Consider the following 24,698-nt stretch of genomic DNA (forward strand, 5'->3'; position numbering starts at 1 on the left):
ACTCACTCACTCACTCTCCCCCGCCCCCCCCCCAGGGGTACACTTATTAAAAAAGGGGTGCCAGTGGTACACTTATTAAAAGTTGAAAACCCCTGAACTAGGTGATCTTAGGTTCCTTCTAGCCCTTTTTTCCCCTACAATTTCTGTGATTACAATAATCAACTTGATTTCCAGCAACTGTTGCACCCTGTGTGTACGTGACATGGTGACAGAGGACAGTGATAAATATAGTTGCTGCATAACAGTGAATTTATAGAGTGACATGCCCAAAAAGCTAGATGTGTAGATCAAAATCTTACTGATGTTATTGCTTCCGTGTGATTCAGAATCTCTAATATTGAGTTCAGTGACCATCAATAATATGTTAAATGACAGGATATGATAACTGATGTGGGAAAAAGCTTATGTTGTGACTAATACATTAGAGACTTTGTAGGAGAAGTTAATGTGTGGGGAAAATATACCTCTGGTAATTTTGCCGGGGCAGTGACACCTCCACTAATTACATTAATATAACATGTGCCAATTAGATATCATTAGAAGCTAACTGGGGTGAACCAAGATATGTATTTAAAAGTGGGAAGTGAACGTGTACTTTTGAAGTGTAGCATACTGTTCTTTCCTTCCCTTCTAACCCCTCCCCAGCCCCCTTCCCTCCCCCACCCCGCAACATTTTTTAATGGTTTATTTGACCATGCTGGAGAACAAATCTTTGTTCTAAGCCAGTCTGGTCAATGATTATTCCATGAGGTTTTTGTAACTTCATTGCTCCAGTTGAATACAATATGTTGTATCTATATGAGCTGTTTATTGGAATAGTCATTGTATTTGAATATTTTTGCTTTATTGGCATCTCCTGCTTTGAAAGCAGTTGTCTGGTTTGCTTTGATATTTAATTTGGATGAATTCTTCATCTGCTACTCAGCTTTATATTAGCAGCAGGAAATGGTGATAGTATCTTTTTTTTCTTAGCATTATCTTTTAAGTGTATGCTAGCCATGTAGTTGAAAGCTGTCTCAGCTGCCTGTGGGGCACCCTTAAGCAATACACCCAATTTAAGTTAACTTGCATCTGGAAATACAGGTTGCTTGAATGAGAGGCTCCCTTGTTTCTTGTTGCCAGGGTCACCTGTAACATAAACTGCACTTTTCAGTGCTCTTCTGGAATAATGACAAGACATGAGTGTTGGTTGGGTCCATGGTCGCAATAGAGAGATAGCAGAATTTCATAATTACAGAGAAAATATTGGTATGTGAAGAAAAGATCCAAAACAATTGGTGGTGTGAGCAGTAAAAAACCCCATGAATTGAAACACCCCATCTTTTGTAGGATTTATGTATCACTAATGAATGTAAAATAGGAATGATTTCTTCTGACATTTTATGTACTAGTGATGATATCTCACAGTAACTAGTGATGAGAGAACCTGGTAACTTAATGAATTTAGCACAATAATGTTGTAGCATTCTGGGAAGCCCAAGTTGTTGTTATGTATCTGCAGGGGAATAGCAGTAAACTTTTTTAGTAGCTGATAAGGAGTATAGTAATTTAGGAGAACAAAAATTATTCAGTGCAAGTGTGATTGTTGTTTACCCTTGTTTCAAAAGGAACAGTACCTAGTTTCTCTCTCTCTCTTTGTTAATCCTACCTTACTTGATGAATAATGTGCATATAATCTATAAAACACATAAACATTTAACCAAATTTTAGGAATCAGTTCTGTCATATTTTGTTTAATTTCATTGCTGATATACAAAAAAAATTAGCAGTAAAGCTCCCTGAACAGTTTCTAAATAAGGGGTTAGGACACTTGTTTAGCCAAGTCGGTTTGTAAAGGACCAGGCAGATGCATGTCATTTAAAGTAAGTTTCTTTATAGTGTTCTGTAATGGCTTTTAATTTGTTTATGTCAGTAAAACTTGGTATGATAATTTCTGTGCTAATTGTAATGGAGAAGGTCTGCACTCCTGACTTTCAGGTTCAGTGAATGGCTGACTTATGAAAAGATAAACCTTGTAGTAAAGTAATTCACTAAAGGAAGGCAGGCTAAGCTACCAGAGGCTGGCTAAGGTACCAGAGGCTTCTGTTACAATGTATAGAATTTCTAATGTGATTTTCTTGCAGAAGGTTTCCAAAGACCTTTTGCATATTATGGCTGGTACTTTCAAAGGATCCTAAAGAAATTAGTTCCTCTGAAATTCAATGCATGTAAGACACGCATCTTCTTTAAATTATTTAAAAATTCTTACCCTGTGTTCAGAAACAGATATTAAGTGAGTTGGGTTTTTTTAATATGTCAGTTATACTTTTGATTCTCAACTATTGCTAATGAGAGGTCACATTAATTGAGTTGCTGTGTCCATTGTCTTGCTTTAGCTCAGTGTGCCCAACGTATGGCCTGTGGGCCAGATCCAGCCCCTGAAGTGACTAGCCCATAGCACAGAGTATCACTGGCCAGGAGTTTGGCCTGATGTGTTCCCTTTCCTGTCCTGCACCATGCTGCTACCCTTTGCAGCTGGAGGTGTATGCTCTTTACCTCTATTTCCCTCTTCTTCTCTCCCTCCTTCCCTTCCTTCTGACATTGACAGCCACCTCTCTCATCCCCTTCCCTACTAGAGAGGCGTGGTGGCCCATGGTGGAGCTGGGTTGCTAGCTGCAGGCCCACTGGTCTAAAAGGTTGAACTCTATTGGCTGAGATCATGAAAAAGTCCATTATAATAGCCTGCTGTAAACTTGACTGAAATTAATCATAGTTTTTAAGCAACTAGAATGTATGATCCACAGTGAGGGTTCGATGTAATAATTTATTTGGCCCTGAAAAGAGCCATTTACATTGCCATTGCTTTTGTGGCCATGAGTTCAAAGATTGAAGTTCAGCTGCCGGACTGATGACCTTGGTTACGCTTTCACGCTTAGCAGGGAAAGCCACGAACAGGTTGTCATCTTCTTCCCCATCTTGGCAAGTGTTTGAGCTGTTGATGAGTGCTAAATGACAGTCTCCCTCAGGAGTCTGTTCTTTCTCTGATTCTCTTTAAGCTATGCACCAGTGACACATCCCGCCGACAGCAGTGTGTAAATTTATTTACACTGATGATATTGCATTTGCTACATGAGGTGATTCTTTTGAGACAACAGAAAAAGTCCTCGAAAACTGTCTTCACACACTAAAGGACTATTTCTGCACCTAAGATGACAGTTTCTTTGTTCCACCTTAACATGTCTCAGGCCAATAAATTGCTAAACGTATGGTTTTGTAAAACTAAAATAATGTGTGAAAAACATCCATGGTACCTTGGAGTCCCTCTAGATTGAACTCTCAGTTACCTCCAGCACCTTGAAATTACTGGCAAAAAGACAGTGACAAGGGTAAACATTATAGATAAGCTCGCTGGAATATCCTGGGGAGGTAATGCTCCTACCCTCCATAGATCAACCCAGGCCCTGGCACCAAAAACCCCACACCTGTCGCACCCATCATGGAGCCTCAAGTCAGGGAAACCTTTCTTGTTACATATGCTTCAACTTCCATTGAACAGTCTCAATGCTGAGAGCCGCTGGTGTGAAATCTGGTCTGCAGCAGCAGTGTGCAACAAAAATTTAGTCATAGATTCCGACCATCGAGCATCTCTGTTTGCTCATGCAATGTAAATGTTGGGCCTCATTGAACTGTATTCATATGGGACATGGAAGGTGGTGTGCCTATTTATTGAACAAATGAAGCATCAAGGACTCACTGAACTGCGTATGTGATGAGCTGCTGTCAGTGAAGCCACATGGCAAACTCCTGTCCTAAACTTGCATGTCGTGGAGAGATTGAAGCAATCCATTTAGCCAGCCTGAATGTCGTCATCACCTAGCTATCAAACCTCAACATATGACTTTAATTAACCTGCATCTTCTCTGCCATTGCTTGCCCTAGCCATATGAACAAAGAGGAAAAAGCAACTACAGTATGGTATTTTAAAAGTAAAAGGAACTAGAAATTAGCATTATCTTTTAAGTGTATGCTAGCCATGTAGTTGAAAGCTATCTCAGCTGCCTGTGGGGCACCCTTAAGCAATACACCCAATTTAAGTTACCTTGCATCTGGAAATGCAGGTTGCTTGAATGATGTGGGGCCTCTGCAGGACACGCTAGGAAATCTGATCGTTGCACCAGACGGCAAAGCTAACCTATTTAACAATCTCTTTGCCTCCATTTTTCTGAGCAGGGACTGGGTCACCCTCCCCCCCAAAATGGGACCCCCCCCATAGGTCCCAGGGGAGGCGCGTATAGGCCTAGGGTCAGTGAGGACCTAGTCAGGGAACTTCTGGAGGGACTGGACGTATTTAAATTAGCAGGTCCTGATGATCTCCACCCCAGAGTGCTGAGGGAATTAGCAGAGGTCATTGCGGGACCCCTGGCACGGCTTTACGAGCACTCATGGTGCTCTGGTGTGGTGCCAGATGATTGGAAAAGGGCCAGTGTTCCCATTTCCAAAAAAGGGAGGAAGGAGGACCCAATAAACTATAGGCCAGTCAGTCTTACCTCAGTCCTGGGTAAGCTTTTTGAGAGAGTTATCCTGGCGCATGTTCGCAAGGGGCCAGCAGGGGAGATTATGCTTAGGGGCAACCAACACAAGTTCATTAGAGGCAGGTCCTGTCAGACCAACCTGGTGGCCTCCTGTGACCAGGTCATAAAATCGTTAGACGCAGGTATAGCAGTGAACGTAGACTTTCTGGACTGCAGGAAGGCCTTCGACACTGCCTCTCACTCCATTCTCATTAAAAATCTAGGGGACTGTGGTGTCGACACCTACACAGTGAAATGGGTCACTAGTTGGCTGGAGGGCTGCACCCAGAGAGTGGTGGTGGATGGGTCATTTTCAACCTGGAGGGATGTGGGCAGTGGGGTCCCCCAGGGCTTGGTCCTTGGGTCCGCACTGTTCAACATCTTCATCAGCAACTTGGATGCGGGTGTAAAAAGCACCCTGTTCAAATTTGCAGATGACACAGAGATGTGGGGAGAAGTGGGCACTATAGAAGGGAGGAATAGGCTGCAATCGGACCTGGACAGGTTACAGGGGTGGGCGGATGAGAACAGGATGGGTTTCAACACTGACAAGTGCAAGGTACTGCACCTGGGGAGGAAGAACCAGCAGCATACCTACAGGCTGGAGAACTCCCTTCTCGTCAGTGCAGAGGCAGAAAAGGATCTTGGAGTCATTATTGATGCCAAAATGAACATGGGCCGGCAGTGTGGGGAAGCGGTCAGGAAGGCCAATCATACCTTGTCATGCATCCACAGATGCATCTCAAGCAGGTCCAAGGAGGTGATCCTCCCCCTCTCTGTGACACTGGTCAGGCCACAGTTGGAGTACTGCATCCAGTTCTGGGCGCCGCACTTCAGGAGGGATGTGGACAACATTGAGAGGGTTCAGAGGAGAGCCACCTGCATGATCAGGAGTCAGCAGGGCGGGCCCTACGAAAAGAGGTTAAGGGACCTGAACCTGTTCGGTCTCCACAAGAGAAGGCTGAGAGGGGATCTAGTGGCTGGTTACAAACTAGTCAGGGGGGACCAGCAGGCATTGGGTGAGTCCCTGTTCCCCTGAGCACTACCAGGAGTGACTAGAAATAATGGTCACAAGCTGGCAGAGGGTAGATTCAGACTAGACATCAGGAGGCATTACTTCACAGTCAGGGCGGCTAGGATCTGGAACCAACTTCCAAGCAAAGTGGTGCTGGCTCCTACCCTGGGGGTCTTAAGAGGAGGTTAGACGAACACCTCACTGGGGTCGTTTGATCCCAGTACTCTTTCCTGCCATGGCTGGGGGTCGGACTTGATGATCTGTTCAGGTCCCTTCTGACCCTGCCAACTATGAAATTAGGCTCTCTTGTATTTTTATTTATTTATTTATTTTTTAAAGAAAAAGCCCAGATTCTGAATCTGGCATACTGGTCACACAAATGCATCAAGCAGGGTTGATCTGACCTGTGTGCTGAGTTTTTGAATATAGCTGGGGTGACCTGCTTAGGGACTCATCGAGCAGTGGAGTTTTTAAAGGAATTTAAGAGTTAGGTTCCTTCTGTTTTAGGAGTGGTTCTGCCATATGGTGGCAAGGGATTTACTGTGATGACCTGACTTGGGTGTGCTTTCCTGTCTTAAGACAGAAGAAGTCTCTAATTATATGACAAACAAGCTGTGACAGCCCTATTAGAGTAACAGTGTGTGGCATCTGGAACCATAACAATCATGACTGTGTAGCAGCCAAGAAAATAAAAAGTTCTGAGACAACCAGATTTGGAAATCATTGCCATACACACTACAGGGTGAAGCATCAGCAAGTGATAAAGGGACTAGGGAATAGATGCAGCCAGGTCAGGTGAAATTCTATTACTAATCTTACCTTCCAATTTGTTACCACAGAAAAGAAAATTTTGTTTCATTGCGAGTGAGGTATGTTGGAGATCTCCTAAAGTAACACATCCTTTTCACCAGTTTTAGATTATTTTCCAAAAAATATAAAAGTTTTCTGAAAGTTTTTGCTTATTTTACAGTACAAAGCCTTTTACATGTCACAAGCCTCATTTTGGACCTCATTATAATGGATATAAAATTCACTAAACCCCAGGGCTGAGTACAAGACGGTCAAAATTCTTCCCCTCCCGAACTCCACAGTGACTTGCCTCAGCTGCTGCAAGTCTCAGGAATAGCCTGGGACAGCTTCAGGGAGCTGGGGGAAATTCTCCCGCTCCCCCACAGCTGCTTTTGAAGAATTCCTCTCAGCTCCCTGGGGCTGCCCGAGGCTGAGGAAGCCCCCCTGGATGAGGGCTCCCCAGTGACTCCATGCTGGGCTGCATGGGCAGGCACCCCTTCTGGAGGACTTTTCTCCCTCCTGTGGCAGTGGCAGAAGCAATCAGCAGCTGGGAAGAGGGTAGGAGGGAATTCCCCTTGGCTCCCCAGGGCTGCCTGGGTTGGGGAACCCCCTAAGGGGGAGGCTCGCCCAAGGTGGGCCAGCACCTGGACGGGCTCCTTAACCCCATTAGGGGACAAGGGGTTGGAGGCATGTACTAGGGAGCCAATTTGGAGAATTCCCCTCAGCTCTGCAGGGCTGCACCTGGCTAGGAGGCCCTTGGCTGGGGTGGAAGAAGTCCTCTGAGGCAGGGGCTCCTTGGTCCTGCACCCCTCGGGCCTTGGGAACTCCTTCACCCTCCCTCTTATGGCAGCAGCTAAGGCAGGTAGCTGTAAGGGGTGGGAGAGGTAGAGAATTCCCTTAGCTCCCCAGCCTGCCCCCAGCTGGGCAAGAGCTGTGGAGGGGCAAAAAGCCCCCGCATTGGGGGCTTTCTCTCCCTCCGTGTACTGTGTAGATCTGGGCTAGGGAGCAGAGGGACAGGGCAGTCCCTGCTCTGCTCAAGCAGATAGCACATCCCAGGGCTTTAAGCATCTTGGGATGCTGGGGGACTGAGTCTGGGATCTGGGACAGAATATCCATAAATGGGTTTGACCTAATTCAGTTTAGTCTGATGCATCATCCATCAAAGTTTATCTTAAACCAGTTTTGGCCATTTTGAAAGCAGTTTATATGTGCTGAACTTCTGTTCTGTTACAGGTTTAAACTGATTTCTGATCACTTAAACCGGTTATATGTAACTTCTGTCCCTAATCCAGGTGCTTGCATAGAGGCCAGGGATCATGACTCTATATTGAATATAGATAAATAGAGGACATTCCCAATCGGGGAGATAAGCATTTGATCACTCCACAAGTGCTAATTTCCTAAAGATGAAGAAATGATGAGTGAAATTGGGAAAAGAAAGAAACATACTTTAGTCAGCAGGTTTAGGGCTCAGTAGATGGATAAAAGATTAAATATCATTGCTTGATGGACTGGAGGTGAAACTCTTATGATTTAATGGTCAGTTCTGGTTGTACAATATATCTGCCTCAGACAATGCAGCAAAAAAGTAAATGTTTTCATAAATAAAACTACCTAATACTCATGCCTTTTTACCCCATCACTGCCAGAGTGGCTGGGTTTAAAAGTTATTTTTATGTACACTTTGTTGACTAACTATATGGATGTTTAAAAGTTCTCTTTATGTACACTTTGTTGACTAACTATATGGAAAAAGAATTCATAAACAAATTATTTGTCCAGCTGTTCTTCTGCCAAAAATGACAGTCTCTCCTATCTTAATGCTGGTAACTTAAAGCCTTGATTCCATTAACAAGTCCCTGAGCTATTTGGTTGTCAGACAGGTTTTTACATCTTGCCCAAAGGCAGCACCTGCCCCAAATTTTAACTGCAGCTACCTGGTGCAACACTAAACATGAAATGTCCTTGGCTAGACTGACCAATCAGTATTGAATCAGCTGACTCAACTCTGAACATGTTGAAACAATTTAAATATCCGATTTTACAGTAAAGCTAAATACTGTGGAGACCACAAAGTAGTGAAATTATAAAATGATCAAAACCTCCACTTCTGAAAGTTTAAACAATTTGAGAGTGGAAGAGATTTTTAATAAGGTTGTTAAAAAATTCTCAGAATCAGGGGAAGGACACAAAATTTGTCTCACAGCGTAGAAAAAGGCATAAAACAATTTGAAGGATGCTTTGCAGACCATCTTAAAATACTTTTGTTATTCTTTAATATTTTTAATTTAAAAATTTAATATTTCAAAATTCTAACCTAGAAAAAACATCAGTTTAACTTTAAGAAAACATATTGTTAGTGGAGTTCTAATTAAGCTACTAGACTGAAAGTATGTGTTGGGCCAAAAAAAAATGTTGATAGTGATCCAAAATGACATTTACCTTTTTAAAAGTCAAATGATTAAACCATGTATCTGACTAGTTGCACTGATTCAAATAACTGTGAACTTCATGTAACTTAAATATTATTTTTAATAAGTAAATTGGCAGTTATAGTTAAGTGAGAGTTGGGGTGGGGGGAGAGGTCTTTATAAAGCTGAATTGGCCTGTAATGGTGTATGTTCATCTGATTTTGCCTGATGATTTTTTTTTTTTACATAATTTTTTGCCATAAACTTAGATCTTTACAGATCATCTTTATAGAAGTTGTGGTGAACTGCTAAGTAAGATCCCTGGATTCAGTTTATAATAAAGTCTTCCTAAATTGATTTAGTGTGTCAGAGGTGAGATTTCTCAAGTTGGAAGTAGTGTTGAGAAACTACATATGCATCCTTTCTTGGTTGGTGTGTGGGACTAGTGTATGCCGGAAATAAATTGTTCCCTTTGCTAGAAATACTAAAGCATAGTCATTGCATCTTACAACTAAGGGAACATAATTGTTTGAAAACTTCAGTTCATGTTGAAATCTGAGGGAACGTGAAGGCTAAAACCGAGTTTTGTTTAACCTCTCTGAGGTAATACTTGGCAGTTTCTGCTACCTATATTTGAGATCCTAAGTTAGTCACTGGAGCAGTGTTAAAGTGTGAATGTGAAAAATTCTGATCTGGAAGGGGCAGAGACAAAATCATTTATGCTTCCTGTGTCCTGCCATTGAAATACGTGGTAAGAAACTCGTTCCATTAGCGCAAAATTCACCACTTTGAAACATTTCCTCTTCCTTCTCAAAGTGTGCAACATGTCAACCACTATTATCCAGCTTTTGTTCATTTGTGATTCAACTGATTAGCCATTTGCTTTTGGTGTCAGAACTTCACTTGCTGAGCCATATTTGAGGATTGTTTTGCTGCCTATTTTTGACACTCAAGGTCAAAATCTTCTGTCTTCCACTATCTCTTGTTATCTCAGTCTGTATTCTTGTTTCTACTATAATTTTTTTGTTCCATGCTTATGTCTTTAAAAAAAATTCAAAGCCCATCTCTCATTAAAGAATCTGCTTTGCTGTTTTTTGCCATTTATGATGTCCTCAGCTCCTTGAAACCCCATATATTTCCATCTCCATATGTTCAACGTGGATGCTTGTAACCTTAACTGAATTCCCCTGTGTCTAGTTTCAGTGCTTCGTGTTAACCTTGTGCTATAAAAACCAAGGACATTAATGTCTAAATATTTGTTGTTTCTATGGCTTTTAACTTTTGGGAGCATCTTTAAGGGTTGATCTTCACTGCATTCTTAGCTTGAGGAACATGTAAACAAATCTAATTCATGTCAAGTGGTACTTTGTATTGAAGCTGGCCCTTTCAAAAAGAGCAAGGGAGGTAGAAACACCAGTGCTAGTGGCACTGCAGCTAGTTAGTTGTGTGCAGTAAAGATGCTGCAGCTTGAGTTAAGATAGTTCATCAACTATTAATCCAGTCACTTTCTGCTGTTAATTAATTAAGTCTGCATAGTTTGGATGTTGCTTCATAACACGCTCAAGTGGGTGCGCAGTATTGCCAAGTCTCGCACCAAAAAAAAAAAATGGCACTGCCTTTAAAAACAAGCCCAACCCATTTCAAAGAGAGGTGAGTGGGGGTGGGAAGTGGAGGGAGGCGGGCGTGTGAGGTCCTGTGGCTGTGTGTGTGGGGAGGCAATAGGATATGTTGGGGTGCAGGGTGGGGGGGGTGTGGAGCCCCCCCCCCACACTCTGTTCCATGGTGTGCAGCCCTTAGTGCACTTGTGGCCTGCACAAGTGCTGGCACCCTGCAATGCATGGTTCCAGCCAGCGCTGCATGGTGGTGGCAAAGAGTGCAGCCCCGCCAGCCACCTCTCTTGCACCAGGCTCCACGTAGCCCACGTGCAAGACTGCGCTACTGGGGGGGAAGCGGTGCAGGCTGGAGCCAACTGCTTTTCCCACCCCCTGCTTCCCGGAACTTGCACGGCATGAGACTGGGAAGGCGGCCGGCTGGCTTTCCCTGGTAACGCAGAGCTGCACATGTGCTATGCGAGGCTGGGCATGAGAGATGGCTGGCTCTGCTCCTAACTCCCACTGTGCAGTGCTGGCTGGAGCCATGCACCCGAGCCTGTGCAGGCCACAAGTGCCCCGAGGGCTGCCGCTGCTGGCAGCAGGGGCTGTGTGCTGTGGGGGGGAGTGTGTGAGGGGTCCCCACTCCCCCCACCCTCCTTCACACCCACACGCTGCCCCCACTGAGCTCCATGCTCCTGCCATTGCCCTGGGTGTAGGCTCCACACCCCCCACCCACTCTCTACCTACCTGTTGCCCAGAAGAAGCCAGACACTGGGGAAGGCGCACAGATCCCTGGGGTGGCAGCAGCAGCAGCCCCACCCAGAAGCTGCATGCTGGCCGGGCTGGGCCCTTATGCAACGCCATCGTGTTTCTGCAACCGCGACCCACAGTTTGGGAACTGCTGTATTACAAAAAAGCCCCAAAAAAGCAACCTGCAAATAAAATAAGGCCAAAAAAACACAACCCGCAACTCTAAAAACTTAAAGTGATGTTTTAAAAAAAACAAGCCTAATTCCACTTATAATAAGTGGACTTGGCAACACTGTGGGCACATCTACACGAGATGTTAAATGTGCTGTACACTGATTCTACTGTACATTAGTGTGGCAGTCAAAACCCATGCTAATAGTTAAATAGTTGGTAGGGTCGGAAGGGACCTGAGCAGATCATCAAGTCCAACCCCCTGCAATGGGCAGGAAAGAATGCTGGGGTCAAGCGACCCTGGCTAGGTGATTGTCTAGCCTCATTTTGAAGACCCCCCTAGGGTAGGAGCAAGCACCACTTCCCTTGGAAGTTGGTTCCAGATCCTAGCCGCCCTGACTGTGAAGTAGTGCTGATGTCCAGCCTGTGCTGATTTGCAGCCTGAACCTACTCTATCAACTTATGGCCATTATTTCTAGTTACTCCTGGTAGTGCTCAGGGGGAACAGGGTCTCTCCCATTCCTCGCTGGTGCCCCTTGGTAAGTTTATAGACGGCCACCAGATCCCCTCTCAGCCTTCCCTTGTGAAGGCTGAACAGGTTCAGGTCCTGTAGTCTTCCCTCATAGGGCCTGCCCTGCTGCCCCTGATCATGCGAGTGGCCCTCCTTTGGACCCTCTCAGTGCTGTCCACGTCCCTCCTGAAGTGCAGCACCCAGAACTGGATGCAGACAACTGCGGCCTGACCAATGTCACAAAAGGGGGGAGGATCACCTCCTTGGACCTGCTTGTGATGCATCTGTGGATACATGACAAGGTGCAGTTGGCCCTACTGACTGCGTCCTCACATTGGTGGCCCACGTTCATCTTGGAATCGATGACTCCAAGGTCCTTTTCTGTCTCTTTGCTGACGAGAAGGGAGTTCCCCAGCCTGTAGGTATGCTGCTGGTTCTTCCTCCACAGGTGCAGTACCTTGCACTTCTCAGTGTTGAAACCCATCCTATTCTCATCCGCCCACCCTTGTAACCTGTCCAGATCCAGTTGTAGCCTGTCCCTCCCTTCTAACGTGCCCACTTCTCCCCATATCTTAGTGTCATCCGCAAACTTGAACAAGGTGCTTTTCACCCCCTTATCCAAGTTGCTGATGAAGATGTTGAACAGTGCGGGCCCGAGGACCGAGCCCTGGGGAACCCCACTGCCTGCATCTCTCCAGGTCGAAAACGACCCGTCCACCACCATTCTCTGGATGCGGCCCTCCAGCCAATTTGCGATCCATCTGACTGTATAGGCACTGATGCCACAGTTGCCTAATTTTTTGATGAGAATGGAGTGAGAGACAGGTCGAAGGCCTTCCTAAAGTCCAGAAAGACCACATCCACCGTGACACCTGCATCCAAGGATTTTGTGACCTGGTTTTAGAAAGCCACCAGGTTGGTCTGACAGGACCTGCCTCTAATGAACCCTTGTTGGTTGCCCCTAAGCATAATCTCCCCTGCTGGTCCCTTGTGGTTTTGGATAATTTCGTGTTTTGATGGTTTTTGGATAATTTTCTCAGAGAGCTTCCCCAGGACCAAGGTAAGACTAATGGGCCTATGGTTTCCTGAGTCCTCCTTCCTCTCTTTTTTGACAATGGGGACCACATTGGCCCTTATCCAATCTTCTGGCACCTCGCCAGAGCACCATGATGCACCACTGCACAGTAGAATTAGTCTACCATGCATTAATATCACCACAAAAAAGCACGCAAACTGCGATGCTACTGCACAGTAACACCAATTACAGAACATTAAGTTAATACCTCTTATTATAGGTACTAACTTAATGCGCCGTAATTACAGCTCATTAATGCACTTGTAGACATGCCTAGTTTTACTCAGGCTAGATTAGCTCAAGTGGAGTAATTTAAATTCACCTCTTCTAGCCTAGACCCATCTTATATAATGAAGATGAACCAGTAGGAAGTACACTTGTTGCATTCTAAACTAGCTTTCACTAGTAGTGATTCCAATTTGAAAGCTTTGAAGGTAATGTTTTTAAAGTAGTTTTTGAGTACATTAAAATATATTGTAACAAGGGTTTGTTTTTTTTTCTTCACTTTTTTTATCTGCTCATGCCACCTGCCAATATTCATGGCAAAGTACCTTGAGAAGCAAGGGTAAGTTTGGTTTGTTTTTGTCTTTGCTTTTTAAAATATGAATGTTGTGTATGTATCTGTCAAGCTGTGATTTCACCAGATATCACAGGTGGAACTGAACCAGTTCAGTACTTGCATGGTGACCTCTGAGAAACACTAGTTTCTTGCATGGAGTAGCGATTGTGATTGTTTGTAGGACTCTTCTCTCAGAGCCAGTACTGAACCAGGGGCCCAGCATGGTGTAAAGCAATATGCAAAAAAGATGCTGTCTTTTCTGATAAAGTCCTGATTACTTCTGTTCATTTAAATAGATTGGGGCAACTTTTACAGAAGTAGGGTCTCATTTTGCTGACATCCTGATGAAGTTCCAGTGTGAGTGAGTGCTGTGCCCACCTACATTTCCTTGTTTTAGTTTCAGTTCAGTAAGTTCACTGGTTGCAGCTGTTCACTGGTTTGTAAGCAGTTACTGCATTTCCTGAATGTAAAGTGCATTGTACTGCGTTCAGGTCTGCATATCACTATTAGAAGTTTAACACTGGTTTCTCTTATGGATTTAATATGTAGTGTGGAGGCGCAGTCAGCTGGTCAGATGCACTTTTATGGCATGACTTTTTACTAATTACCCACATGGTAATGGTTCCTTATTAATCCATGCATGCACACTTATTCTGGAATAAGTTCTTTGTTCCTCTTTACTTTAACCCAGGGGGTTTCAGTGACAGGAACCAAGGCATTTTAATAACGAGAAAGAGATTGTGAAACCCAATAGGTCTTCCAGCGTTGTTTTCTATATTAACTTAGTCTAAGCTAAAAGCAGAGGCAACTTTTAAACTGGGATCGTAGTTGGATTGGAAAACTGAATCATGAGTTTTTCAGTTAATTTTGAATATTCTGTTTTATCACCTATTACATTCTTAGCTACATGCTTGTGATGACTTAGTTTAGTGTGTCCATTCCATGTTGGGATATTTTATCAAAGAACACTATATGTTTACTGTAATCTCTAGGGGCCTTTCTGTAATTTAAATGTTGAAGTATGTACATTGTGGTCTAACTGTGTTTATAGATGTCTCAGGAAATATAGCCTGTCCTAGTCAAAAAGACCAAGACTGAATCAGTTCAGTGTTTGCAGGTTAGTTTGTGCTACAGAGATTAAATTGAGAAGCAAGTAGATAGACATTCACTTTTGATTCAGGAAATGCAGCTACATGCCTGCAGTGGCTCAGGCCAGAAGCTGGGGGGCACTAAAGCATGCCTCCCAGCCTGCCAACCACTCCCAAAGAGAAGGGACTGAAGCTCCAAGGGATTGCCCCCTTCCCTGCTTGAGTGGAGGGGCTAGCATGCTGAGGTGAAGGGGAGGGCACTTTAAATCCCCCACTCTGGCCCACATGAGACCCCAGCCCGGGTCCCAAAGCATCAGGTAGACCTGGCTCTTCCCCTGGAGCTGTCAGGCTATCAGCTGGGGTTTGCTGTGAGGGGGAATCCCTCCCAAGCTGTTGTCCCCACCACCCCTGCACTCCGCTTCCTGCTTGAGTGGAGATCAGGGGGCATGGTCATGTCCTGGCCCAGGGTAGTGCACTGAGCTGGGGAAGAGGATTTAAACTCCCTTCCTGCGCCAGACCCCATGTGGGGTTTGCTGGGGAACTGGGGGCAGGCAGTCCCTTCCAGGCTGGAAAAATCTGTCAGGGGCTGCCGTCCCTCCCTTCCACCCAGGCAGGCCTGGCTGCTGTTTTTGTTACTACTTCCTCCCCTATCCACCCATACATTCTCTCTGTTTCATCTACCTCATGTCCAATCTGAGCCCATATCAGGCTATTTGAGGCAGGGATATTTTTGTCAATAAGGCCATCTGATTCTTTGTTGAAGTTTATGGGTCCTTTCATAGCGCAACAAGGGTCTGTATCTTCCCATATTCCATTTCATTCATCACTGTTTTTTCTTCTGTATTTTTTATTATTTTAACTTTATTGTTTATTTCTCGGGACTTTAAATTGGTCACTTAAGATATCTTGGCTAGAGCTATATTTCTGATATTGCATGTCATAATGTTATTGTTAATGTGTAATATTAAGAATGGAAATAAATGCCTTATACCAATGCTCAACAACCTTTATAGGCTGTGGGCCAGAATGACTTACCTTAGGTGAGAGAGAGGCAGGCTGTAGGACCCAGCTGCCTTTTCTCCCTGCCACCGAAGTCCCACATCTGCAAGCCTGGCTTTGCATATTGTAGGTTCCAGGCTCCTTCCTTGTACCGTTGAAAAGGGAAGGATTTTTAAGAGACGATACCAGTTTCTGATCCAGATTTTTGAACAAAATACTGGACCTTAAACATGCCAGTAGGTAAGGATAAATGATCCTTGTTTCACTGTTTAGTATGAATTGAGGTAGCATAAGAATTTTCTACATTTTAGGGGATAAGAAAAATATTTTGTGGCTGTAGTTTAAAAGAAAATGGCAGCCATCTTAAAGTTGCTGAGATGTTTGCAATTTTCAGAGTGGTCCTAAGAGAATCGGATTAATAGAATGAAATTGAGGTGATCCAGAAAGTGCACAACTAATGCAATTTATCACATTTCTGCAATTTATCCCACAATAATTATTACTAAGTTTGTGGTGTAAATCTAGAGAAATAAGGTACACCCTCGGGCCACTTCAACATGAGACACTGACTGTGCAGGCTTCGTGTGGCAGAAAGTGTGACACAGCGCTACTGCACATTAGTCTTGGGCTATTGCGCAGTCAGCACCACAAAAAAGCCGTCCGTCAGTGCAACTGCACAGTAACGACTGTGCAGTTGCACTTGTGGCCAGGGTGAACTAAGCATCTTTATTATGTGAAAAGGAAGATGGTCTTTGTCCACACAGGGTTAAAGCAGATTGGGTCTTTTTGTAACAAATATATAGTGTTGAAGCATATAGTTAAATATGGTGAAGTTATCTATATACTTTTATCATGCCTATTCTACAGATCATTTGATTTTTCTGTTTATTGTTTGTGGGTTGGTCTTTATTCTATGAGATGCCTTCCTATTGCAGGAGGAAAATTACCTTAGTTCTTTAAAAGAACATCTCCTTAATATTTGGCTCTCCTTTTCTTTTCTAGGGTTTAATTTAACATTTTTCTTTTAAACTGACAAGTGCTTTACAGTCTAGTCTTAAGTTTTTGTTGATTTATTCTTTTTTGCATCTCTATGGTAAACTTTTATTCTCTTTCTTTGAATCAGCATTTTTATTAAGATGTTTTTCACATGATATTTTTAGGAAATGCAAGTGGCTTTGTTTCATCTGTTATATATACCTATTTTTCATCAGTCCAATAAGTATATAAACAGTAATCTAATTGGGCATAATATCTTTTAAAAATTTCAATTATTCTTGGACAATGACACCAGTTAAATATTTTGGCAACTGATTTTTTAAAATTTTTTTTTGCATAACTTGTATACATGTTTTGAAATAATAGGACTGTGTTCTTGAATGATAAAGCAATATTTGTAAAGGGGGCTCTGATAAAAAGGTTGTCCTAGCTTTAAATTTATGTAGTTACATAGAATCCTAATGATTGGATACTAAAGCAGACTTCCTGGGCTCTACCACAGAGATTTGGTACATTCATATTTACAGCTGATGCAGCTAAAAAATTAATGTAATTCAAATGAAACGTATTTTAATTATTAAAAAGCATTCGCAGTCCAAATATGCTATAGTAACATGCCATTTTAAATATATGATTTCAGAACTTGGAGATTTTTAACCAGATGTGTTGATTCTGGAAGTACAGTTTCACTCATAATACTCACTCTTATACTATGCCTTCTGTCCTTTTACACCGTGCTTAACAGCCCTGCCGTGCATTAGGCAATTGGCAGACCTCTAGATAAATGCTGCTGTTTGCTGCATGGCATCGCCTTGCTTATGATAGCCACAGTATCAGGTTTAGGAGCTGGAGGTGTAAAAGAAGAGACTTTCTAGAATGGGGAGAATATGGAAAGGGGGAGGAGAGCACCAGCAGCTTCAAGGTTGAAATGGGGTGGTGGGGAACATTAGTGGGGATCATCTGAAGTTCAGGAGTAAGTGGAACGAAGAGGCTGATGATCTTTGAGCAGTTCTTGCACTTCCTCTAAAAATAAGATCCCTAAATTCCCAGTTTTGCAGATAACGAGCACAGTGATGTGCTCAAGAATACACAAAAAGTTTGGCTCCGGCCAGGATCAGGCCCAGCCCTCCTAATTTGCAGTTCTTTACCTTCGCTAAAAGCACAGCTGTGTTTCTGAGTTTGTTTGCTAATTCATTTATTAGATTTATATGCTGCTCTTTTCAAAAAGACGACATAAAAAAGATGACATACAGGGCAGCTTACAGTACAAGACAAAAACAGAATAAAATATTAAACTAAGAAAGTATAATAAAGCACCTTCCCCTGCCCTCCTCAGTTTCCCCTCTCTCCACCCCCCGCAAATGACTCCACCCCTCCTGGTCTCCTTCCTCTGCTCTAGGAGTGGACCACTGTGCCACCCAACCTTGCTTCCCATCTACTGCTTTCATATAGACTCCTCACCACAATATTACCCTTGGTAAATTTAGGAATAGTTCACCACAAGCCAAAAATTCACCTGTTCCATGCTAAATAATACTTGAACCAAGGATGTCAAACTCACCTGGCCCCACAGGCCAGAATATGACTGGGGCTCTCCTCATTGGCTGGATCAGAATGCATCCCACCCTAAAAATTCATGGCCTCTCTGGGAGCCTCTCATGCCAGATGATACAGCTCCATGGGCCATATGTTTGATCTCCAAATAATATAAAAAAATCTGCAAGGTGTATAGCATGTACATATTATTTATTCATTTGAAGGATTAAAATCATTCAGGTTAGTATCAAAATTTCACTGGGCCTGGGATTTTGCCCATATTGTCAACTGAGGTGCATTAGAATGAGATTATATTCTCAAAATATTTGTTGGAGGATATTTTTGGTATTCCGTGATCATTTGGAAGTAGTGTTATGAAATGTAGTAAACTGTATTACTGGTCATAAATGTAAGAGCACAACCACACTGTTGAATTGTAACAGTCTTTTTAATTTACTTTCCTATAAAAGTGTTTCCTGTGTAGTTGTTTTCTGTATGTTTTTTGCTCTTTACATACCCAGCCATGCGTAACTTTTTATTTTCCTTTCAACAGGTAGAGAAAATTGTTGACAAGAGAAAAAACAAGAAGGGAAAAACGGAATATTTAGTACGATGGAAAGGATACGACAGCGAAGATGACACCTGGGAACCAGAACAGCACCTTGTAAATTGTGAGGAATATATACATGAATTTAATAGACGCCACAACGAAAAGCAAAAGGAAAGCACATTAACCCGGACAAATAGGACCTCTCCTAATAATGCCAGAAAACAAATATCTAGGTCTACCAATAGTTCTTTTTCAAAGACATCTCCTAAATCTTTAGTGATTGGTAAAGACCATGAGTCAAAAAATAATCAATTGTTCACTGCCACACAGAAGTTTCGGAAAAACAATTCACCATCTCTTTCTGGCAGGAAAAATATGGACCTTGCAAAATCAGGTATCAAAATCCTTGTGCCCAAAAGTCCCATTAAGAGCAGGACGGCAGTTGATGGCTTTCAGAACGACAGCCCTGATAAATTGGACCACATAGAACAGGATCAAGAAGACTCTGTAGCACCAGAAGTAGCAGCAGAAAAACCAGTGGGAGCTTTATTAGGACCTGGTGCAGAGCGTGCTAGGATGGGGAGCCGGCCAAGGATACATCCATTAGTGCCACAGCTACCAGTGCCAGTAACAGCCACAATTGCATCAGCATTAACAATAAATGGAAAAGGTAAGTTTAGAAGTTAACTGTCTACATAGATTATCTGTTAAGTTGGGCTCGCTCTGTTTTTTTTTTCTTTTTTTTTAATTCACATGCAAACAATTATTCATTCAGCAGACCTGTTTTACCCATATTAAACCAAATCTAAAGATTTTCACAACTCCTTTATTTTTAAATAGCTATGACTGAAAAAGCCTTTTAGAACTTTTCCAGCTTTTACAGGCAGTCCTCAGATTTATGACACAATGGGTTCCTGAAAACCACGTCTTAAGTCGAAACCAATTTGCCCGTAGGAAACAATGTTATAAATGGGGGATTGGTTCCTGAACCAAGGCCCGATACCCTATTTTCACCAAAAATAACCCAGAATTTTGTACTCAATCAATTATAGATGAGTAATATAGCTACATTAATGTATTTATACTGTAATTAGCAATCATATTGATTTGGGACTTCTTTGAGGAGACTTTGCTGGACATTTTGAAGGGCTCTTGGTTGGACTTTTTGAAGGGTTCTTGGCTGGAGTCTTCTCAGGAGTCATGGCTGCAGGTATTTCTGGAGTCTTGTCTGCTTTCTTAAAGAAAGTGTCCAAGGAAGTTTGAACAGATGTTCTACAGGGAGATGGGTGACGCAGCAAACTTGTTCGCTGGCATGGCTTGGCGTCAGATCAAGTGTTGTAAAGTTGAAACTGATGTCAGAAAGCTGAAACAGGGTGTCAATTTATAAACATTGTAAGTGTGAAACGTTGTAAGTCCAGGACTGCCTGTACTTTTTTTGCTGAGATCCATTGACAATTTGTGGTTTCAGAATCAGCATAAGATGCATCTGTGTTTGACTTAACATTCAGTGTACCATTCCCAAAGATTATATCATTGCTTTTGAATTGCTTTAATTTTTTCTAAATAGGTTAAAGACTCACATTTGTCTTGAATGTTAGGAATATAAATGATGGGAATAGACACATGATTTTAATAGGGATTCTTTACTGTGGTTTACATTCTATTTTGCCTAACTGTTATTTGGAATGAACCCAGGAGAATTATATTCTTGTGTTTTGTGCCTATGCAAATTTGAGTCAATTGAGCAGATGAAAATGCTTGCTTTCTGGACTGAATTCAGTCTTACCTTTTCTTTTTATAGTTTATCAATATTTGTTTGTATATCTCATTTTATATTTAAGACTTCATTTAGATATAAGGCCAAACTTCTTCTAATATCTCAATTAGTTTTGCAAAATTGTACTACCAAAAAAAGCTGCTTCTATTTTTGGAACTGAGCCCTCTGTTTAAATCTTCCCTGTTCACTGTTTTGCTCCTGAAGATCTTTGATTTCTTAGCAAGGCAAACATACCACACAATTATAAACATGTTCATACCATTGTGTACAATCATATTCTTACGACTGTATTTTTAGGACTCAAATTTCAAAAGAGTAAAAGTGCATCTCCAAACAGAATGTGGAAGTCAGAATATGGGCAGGAGACAAAAATGTTTGAAATCCAGATCAGGGTTACCAAAAAGTGCAGTTACAGGCACAGCATATGGGCACAAAGAGTGTGTGAGGTCTCTGCAGCTGTCAGTGCCTGGTGCCTTGATTTTATTAAAATTTTCAGAAAACCTGGACACAGCAAGAGAGGTTGGAAGGAGATGGGCAATGAGGAACCCACTCTGGGATCTCCAATGTCAGGTCACAGATCAGCCATTATACTGCAGATGAGCTAGGTAACCATGGTAATGCACTATTGGTGCCAGGAATATCTTTTCTTGGGCATGGACAGAGGAGGAACATAAACCTCACAGGACACAAATAGGAGCTGGAGAAAAAGTCAGGATATGCCAGTGTATAGAACTGATGTCTGGGGGCTTTGTGAAAGATGCTGTGTGAGGCTAAAGTGTGTGCATTGTTGGTATCTGCAGACAGAGGACAGTGTCCTATCTTCAGAGGACAGTGTCCTATCTTCAGCGTGGTCACCTTCTAGCTTTCAGAGCAAGAAGCAGGATCAACAAAGATCCCAGTAAGGCAAAATCACTGCCTACAAATGGCAAAAGTGTCTAGCATTCAGATCTCAGAAGTGATAGCATAGGCCACATGAGGGGGACAGTACAGCACTGTAAGTATAAATGGGGAGATAAATTAATGGAATTGCGAGGAAAGGAAATCAAGGACTCTTTTTTTTGTGGAGGAAAGAGGGCATGTCAGATTTGCTTAGTTGTAAGTTTGCTTATCTCATTTCCTCAACTGCTGTCCTCTGGTTCGGCCTTTTTAAGACATCTAGCCAGAAAACCAATACACTACCATGTCGGCACAAAGCCACCTCATGACTCTCATGATCATGGCAGTGCATGACGTCTATCTCCTTTATCTCTCTTCACAGGGGAAAATATATAGGACCAACAAAAATCCTACAGATGGATACAACAGTGTTTTAAAACAGACTTATTATTGGAGCTGGTCTGGAATCTTTCATCAATCTTTTTGTCAGAAAAGACAAATCCATCAAACCGAAACTGTTTGTCAGAGGAGTAGGGTTGGAATGGTGTTGTAGCCATGAGGGTCCAAGAAATGTCTGAGAAGCACGCATTTTTTTGTGATAACTTTTATTGGGCCAGCTGTATAATTGGGAGAGCTGTTGGACATGTGCCCTTCCTCAGGTCTGAGGAAAGCAGACACAGACTGAGCTAAATATCAGAAAAGACTTCATGAAATGCTGAACAGTCTGCTTGAAGGAATGGAGGAGGTGAACTGGGCATGAAAAAATGCCATTTTGAGATGCAAGAAGTGCAGTAGAACAGGCAGCCTGGGAGGGAGACCATTCAAGAATGGGGTACTCTTCTGTCATGTCTTTTCTTAATTTTATCTCCAAGGTGATTGAATGTTTTATTTAAAATTGCTGTGTCTCCTCCAGTTTCACCAAGGAAGGCAGGAGGAGTTACTTAGCTAGGAAAAAGGCAGAACTGAAAGAATGTTATAGTGGAGAAAGTCAAATAATAAGATTTCCAACCAGAGATCTTCTGCAGTGAGAGTAAGAATGACAGGCAACAGAGATTGGGACAAAATGAGGGCTAAAAGTTGGCAAAATGGACCCAGAGTTGGGCAAAAGAGTTGGAAGTGGTCAAAACTGATGGACTGGAATTTACAGAAGGGCTGAGAGGCCTGGGCAAATGTCCAGCCGTCACTCCTAAAAGTGGTGAACAGCAGAAGTTGTGCTTGTTCCAGTGCATTCCCCAGTGAGTTTGGTTTATAGGATTAAGCATGTCCTCTGGCTGAGCATAATGGATGGGTACTGTTAAGGAGGGTTCAAATACCTCAGTGGCCTGCTACAACCCCATAACAGTGGTCACATTGCAGAAGGGTAATGCTTACCTGTGTGGTTTTGTGGTTCACTCTCAGAGCAGTGAAAACAAGGAAATCATTGATAAAGCACATTTCTTCAATTTCCACTAGACTCTTGTTTCCAGGCAGCCAGCAGACCAGCTGGTCTGCTCTGTTTTCCGCTGCTCCCTAGAGCCATCCATCCTGCCTGTTGTGTAACTGGTATTTGCCATACACATGACTGAACAGATCCTGTCAATTATCTTGTCCCTTGAGGCCCGCATTAACAGTTGGAGTATTTCAAAATGGCAGTCGCACCACTATGAGGTAAGGTTTTAATGATTGCTGAAAGTATTTTAGATGCAAATTAACCCAGGTTTGTTCCTGTAACATAGATGGACACTTGTGAGGAATGGTTGGTTAAAAAATACTCTTCAGAATGTAGAAAGATCACAGTTTTCCGCAATTTCAGCTTTAGGTCTTTTCTAGCCATTAAGATGGAGATTAAAAAATTCTGTCAAATGCAGACTTTGAATGTCAGTTTGTGGTAAAGGCAGCAAGTCTGCACTTTGTTGTAAGACCATTTTTCCATATACACAGCCAGAAACCTGGGAACCAGAGTCTTTTTGAACAACCCCACAGCAAAATTATTGGGCCAAAGTCGGGGCAGGGTGCGGTACCTTAGAAACTAACCAATTCAGAAAGGTATAAGCTTTTGTAGGTGATAGCCTATGTTGTCAGATTTCATGAATGCCATTCACAGAATCTAACAAAGTAGGCTGTCACCTACAAAAGCTCACGCCTCTCTGAACTAGTTAGTATCTAAGGTATCACTCTGCCATGCTTTCTGCCTGACTTCAGACTAACACAGCTAGCTACCTCTATTCACGAATAGCAAGCTTTTTAGGTTTATAATTTCAGGGTTGGTCCTGTCACAGAATAGTACAAGTTAATTTGTAATACAGATTAAAACTGGTTTTCTTGCATACAGTTGGATAAAATGAACCTAAAAGCATTCAGGGATTGTATGGTTTGCTTCTTCCTGGCCTTGGCTTGAGAAGCATGTGCAGAAACATTTGAGGGTCATTTTTAATGCTGTGCAAGTCTGTTACTTCTTGTGATTGAGGTAGTTAGCTGTGTTAATCTGAAGTCAGTCAGAAGGCATGGTAGATATGCATCTTTATAGATTAGAGTGAGAGACCATAAGCTTTCATAAATCAAAATTAACGTCATTAGGGGCTTCACATGCTTGCCATTCCCCTGAAGGTTGAGTACTGTATATTTCAAATAGTGTCCAACAGAAATGGTTTTTAAAGTCCGGTGGTTTGTTTGTTTTTTAATTCTTCAGTACCAATGGCTTTTGAGAGATCCCACCATCTTATTTCCAGCAAGATTTCATTAGCAACAAAATGTCTTTAATGCTAGCTTTAATAACATTCATACACTTATTGTTTTGTGGGGAAAATTGGAAGTCAAAGTAGCATACATTAATTTAAGCTTTATCCACACCAAAGCATAAGTAAGTACATATCATGGTAAGCCTGTTTCTGGAGAGATGCTGTGTAGTTAAATGTATTGGTTTAAGCACGAAATATGTAGCTGCTGACTTGAAAATCAAGAACTGCCCTTCCCTTCCCCCATAATTTGTGTTATACAAAAACTATTAAATTGTGTCACTATTCCAGTGACGACAGTAATTCTACGTTACATGTTTAGCTTATTTAGCTTCTAAAAAAAATAATAAGAAAAAGTTCTTGACAAGGTAGAAATACTTCTATATGCAGAAAATCCCTGTCATCCTGGGAAAAAACCATTTAGACATTATTCAGTTAATTTTACATTAGGTAATAACATTGACTTTATATAAACATTCAAGAGCTAGCTAAAGAAGAATCAAACCGGTCAATATGAATTTCCCCTTTTCAGATTCTTTATTATTTTGGGAGGTGTCAAAAAAGGATCAGTGTCATTTTTTTAAAAACATTTCTTGAATCTGTTTAGCAGGAACTGACATGATCTTAATGAAATCCCAAGACACAAAATCAGTCATTAGATAACTTTTCTTTGAGCTTAAGTAACATTGGCTACATCAACAATAAAGTGCATTCTTTGCTTTTTTCAAATAATTACTTT

General features: G+C 42.3%; 1 protein-coding gene across 3 annotated transcripts in view; it reads left to right on the forward strand.

Annotated features, from left to right (window-relative positions):
• Positions 1-24,698, forward strand: part of CDYL (chromodomain Y like) — a 161,437-nt gene that overhangs the window by 55,742 nt on the left and 80,997 nt on the right. For all 3 annotated transcript variants that reach the window (XM_025205997.1, XM_025205998.1, XM_025205999.1), the window contains exon 2: positions 18,596-19,262. In XM_025205997.1, the coding sequence (XP_025061782.1) occupies positions 18,596-19,262 (667 nt within the window). The remainder of the gene's footprint in view (positions 1-18,595; positions 19,263-24,698) is intronic.

This window comes from Alligator sinensis, unplaced genomic scaffold (genome assembly GCF_000455745.1).
Source record: "Alligator sinensis unplaced genomic scaffold, ASM45574v1 scaffold220_1, whole genome shotgun sequence".
Taxonomy (NCBI): domain Eukaryota; kingdom Metazoa; phylum Chordata; order Crocodylia; family Alligatoridae; genus Alligator; species Alligator sinensis.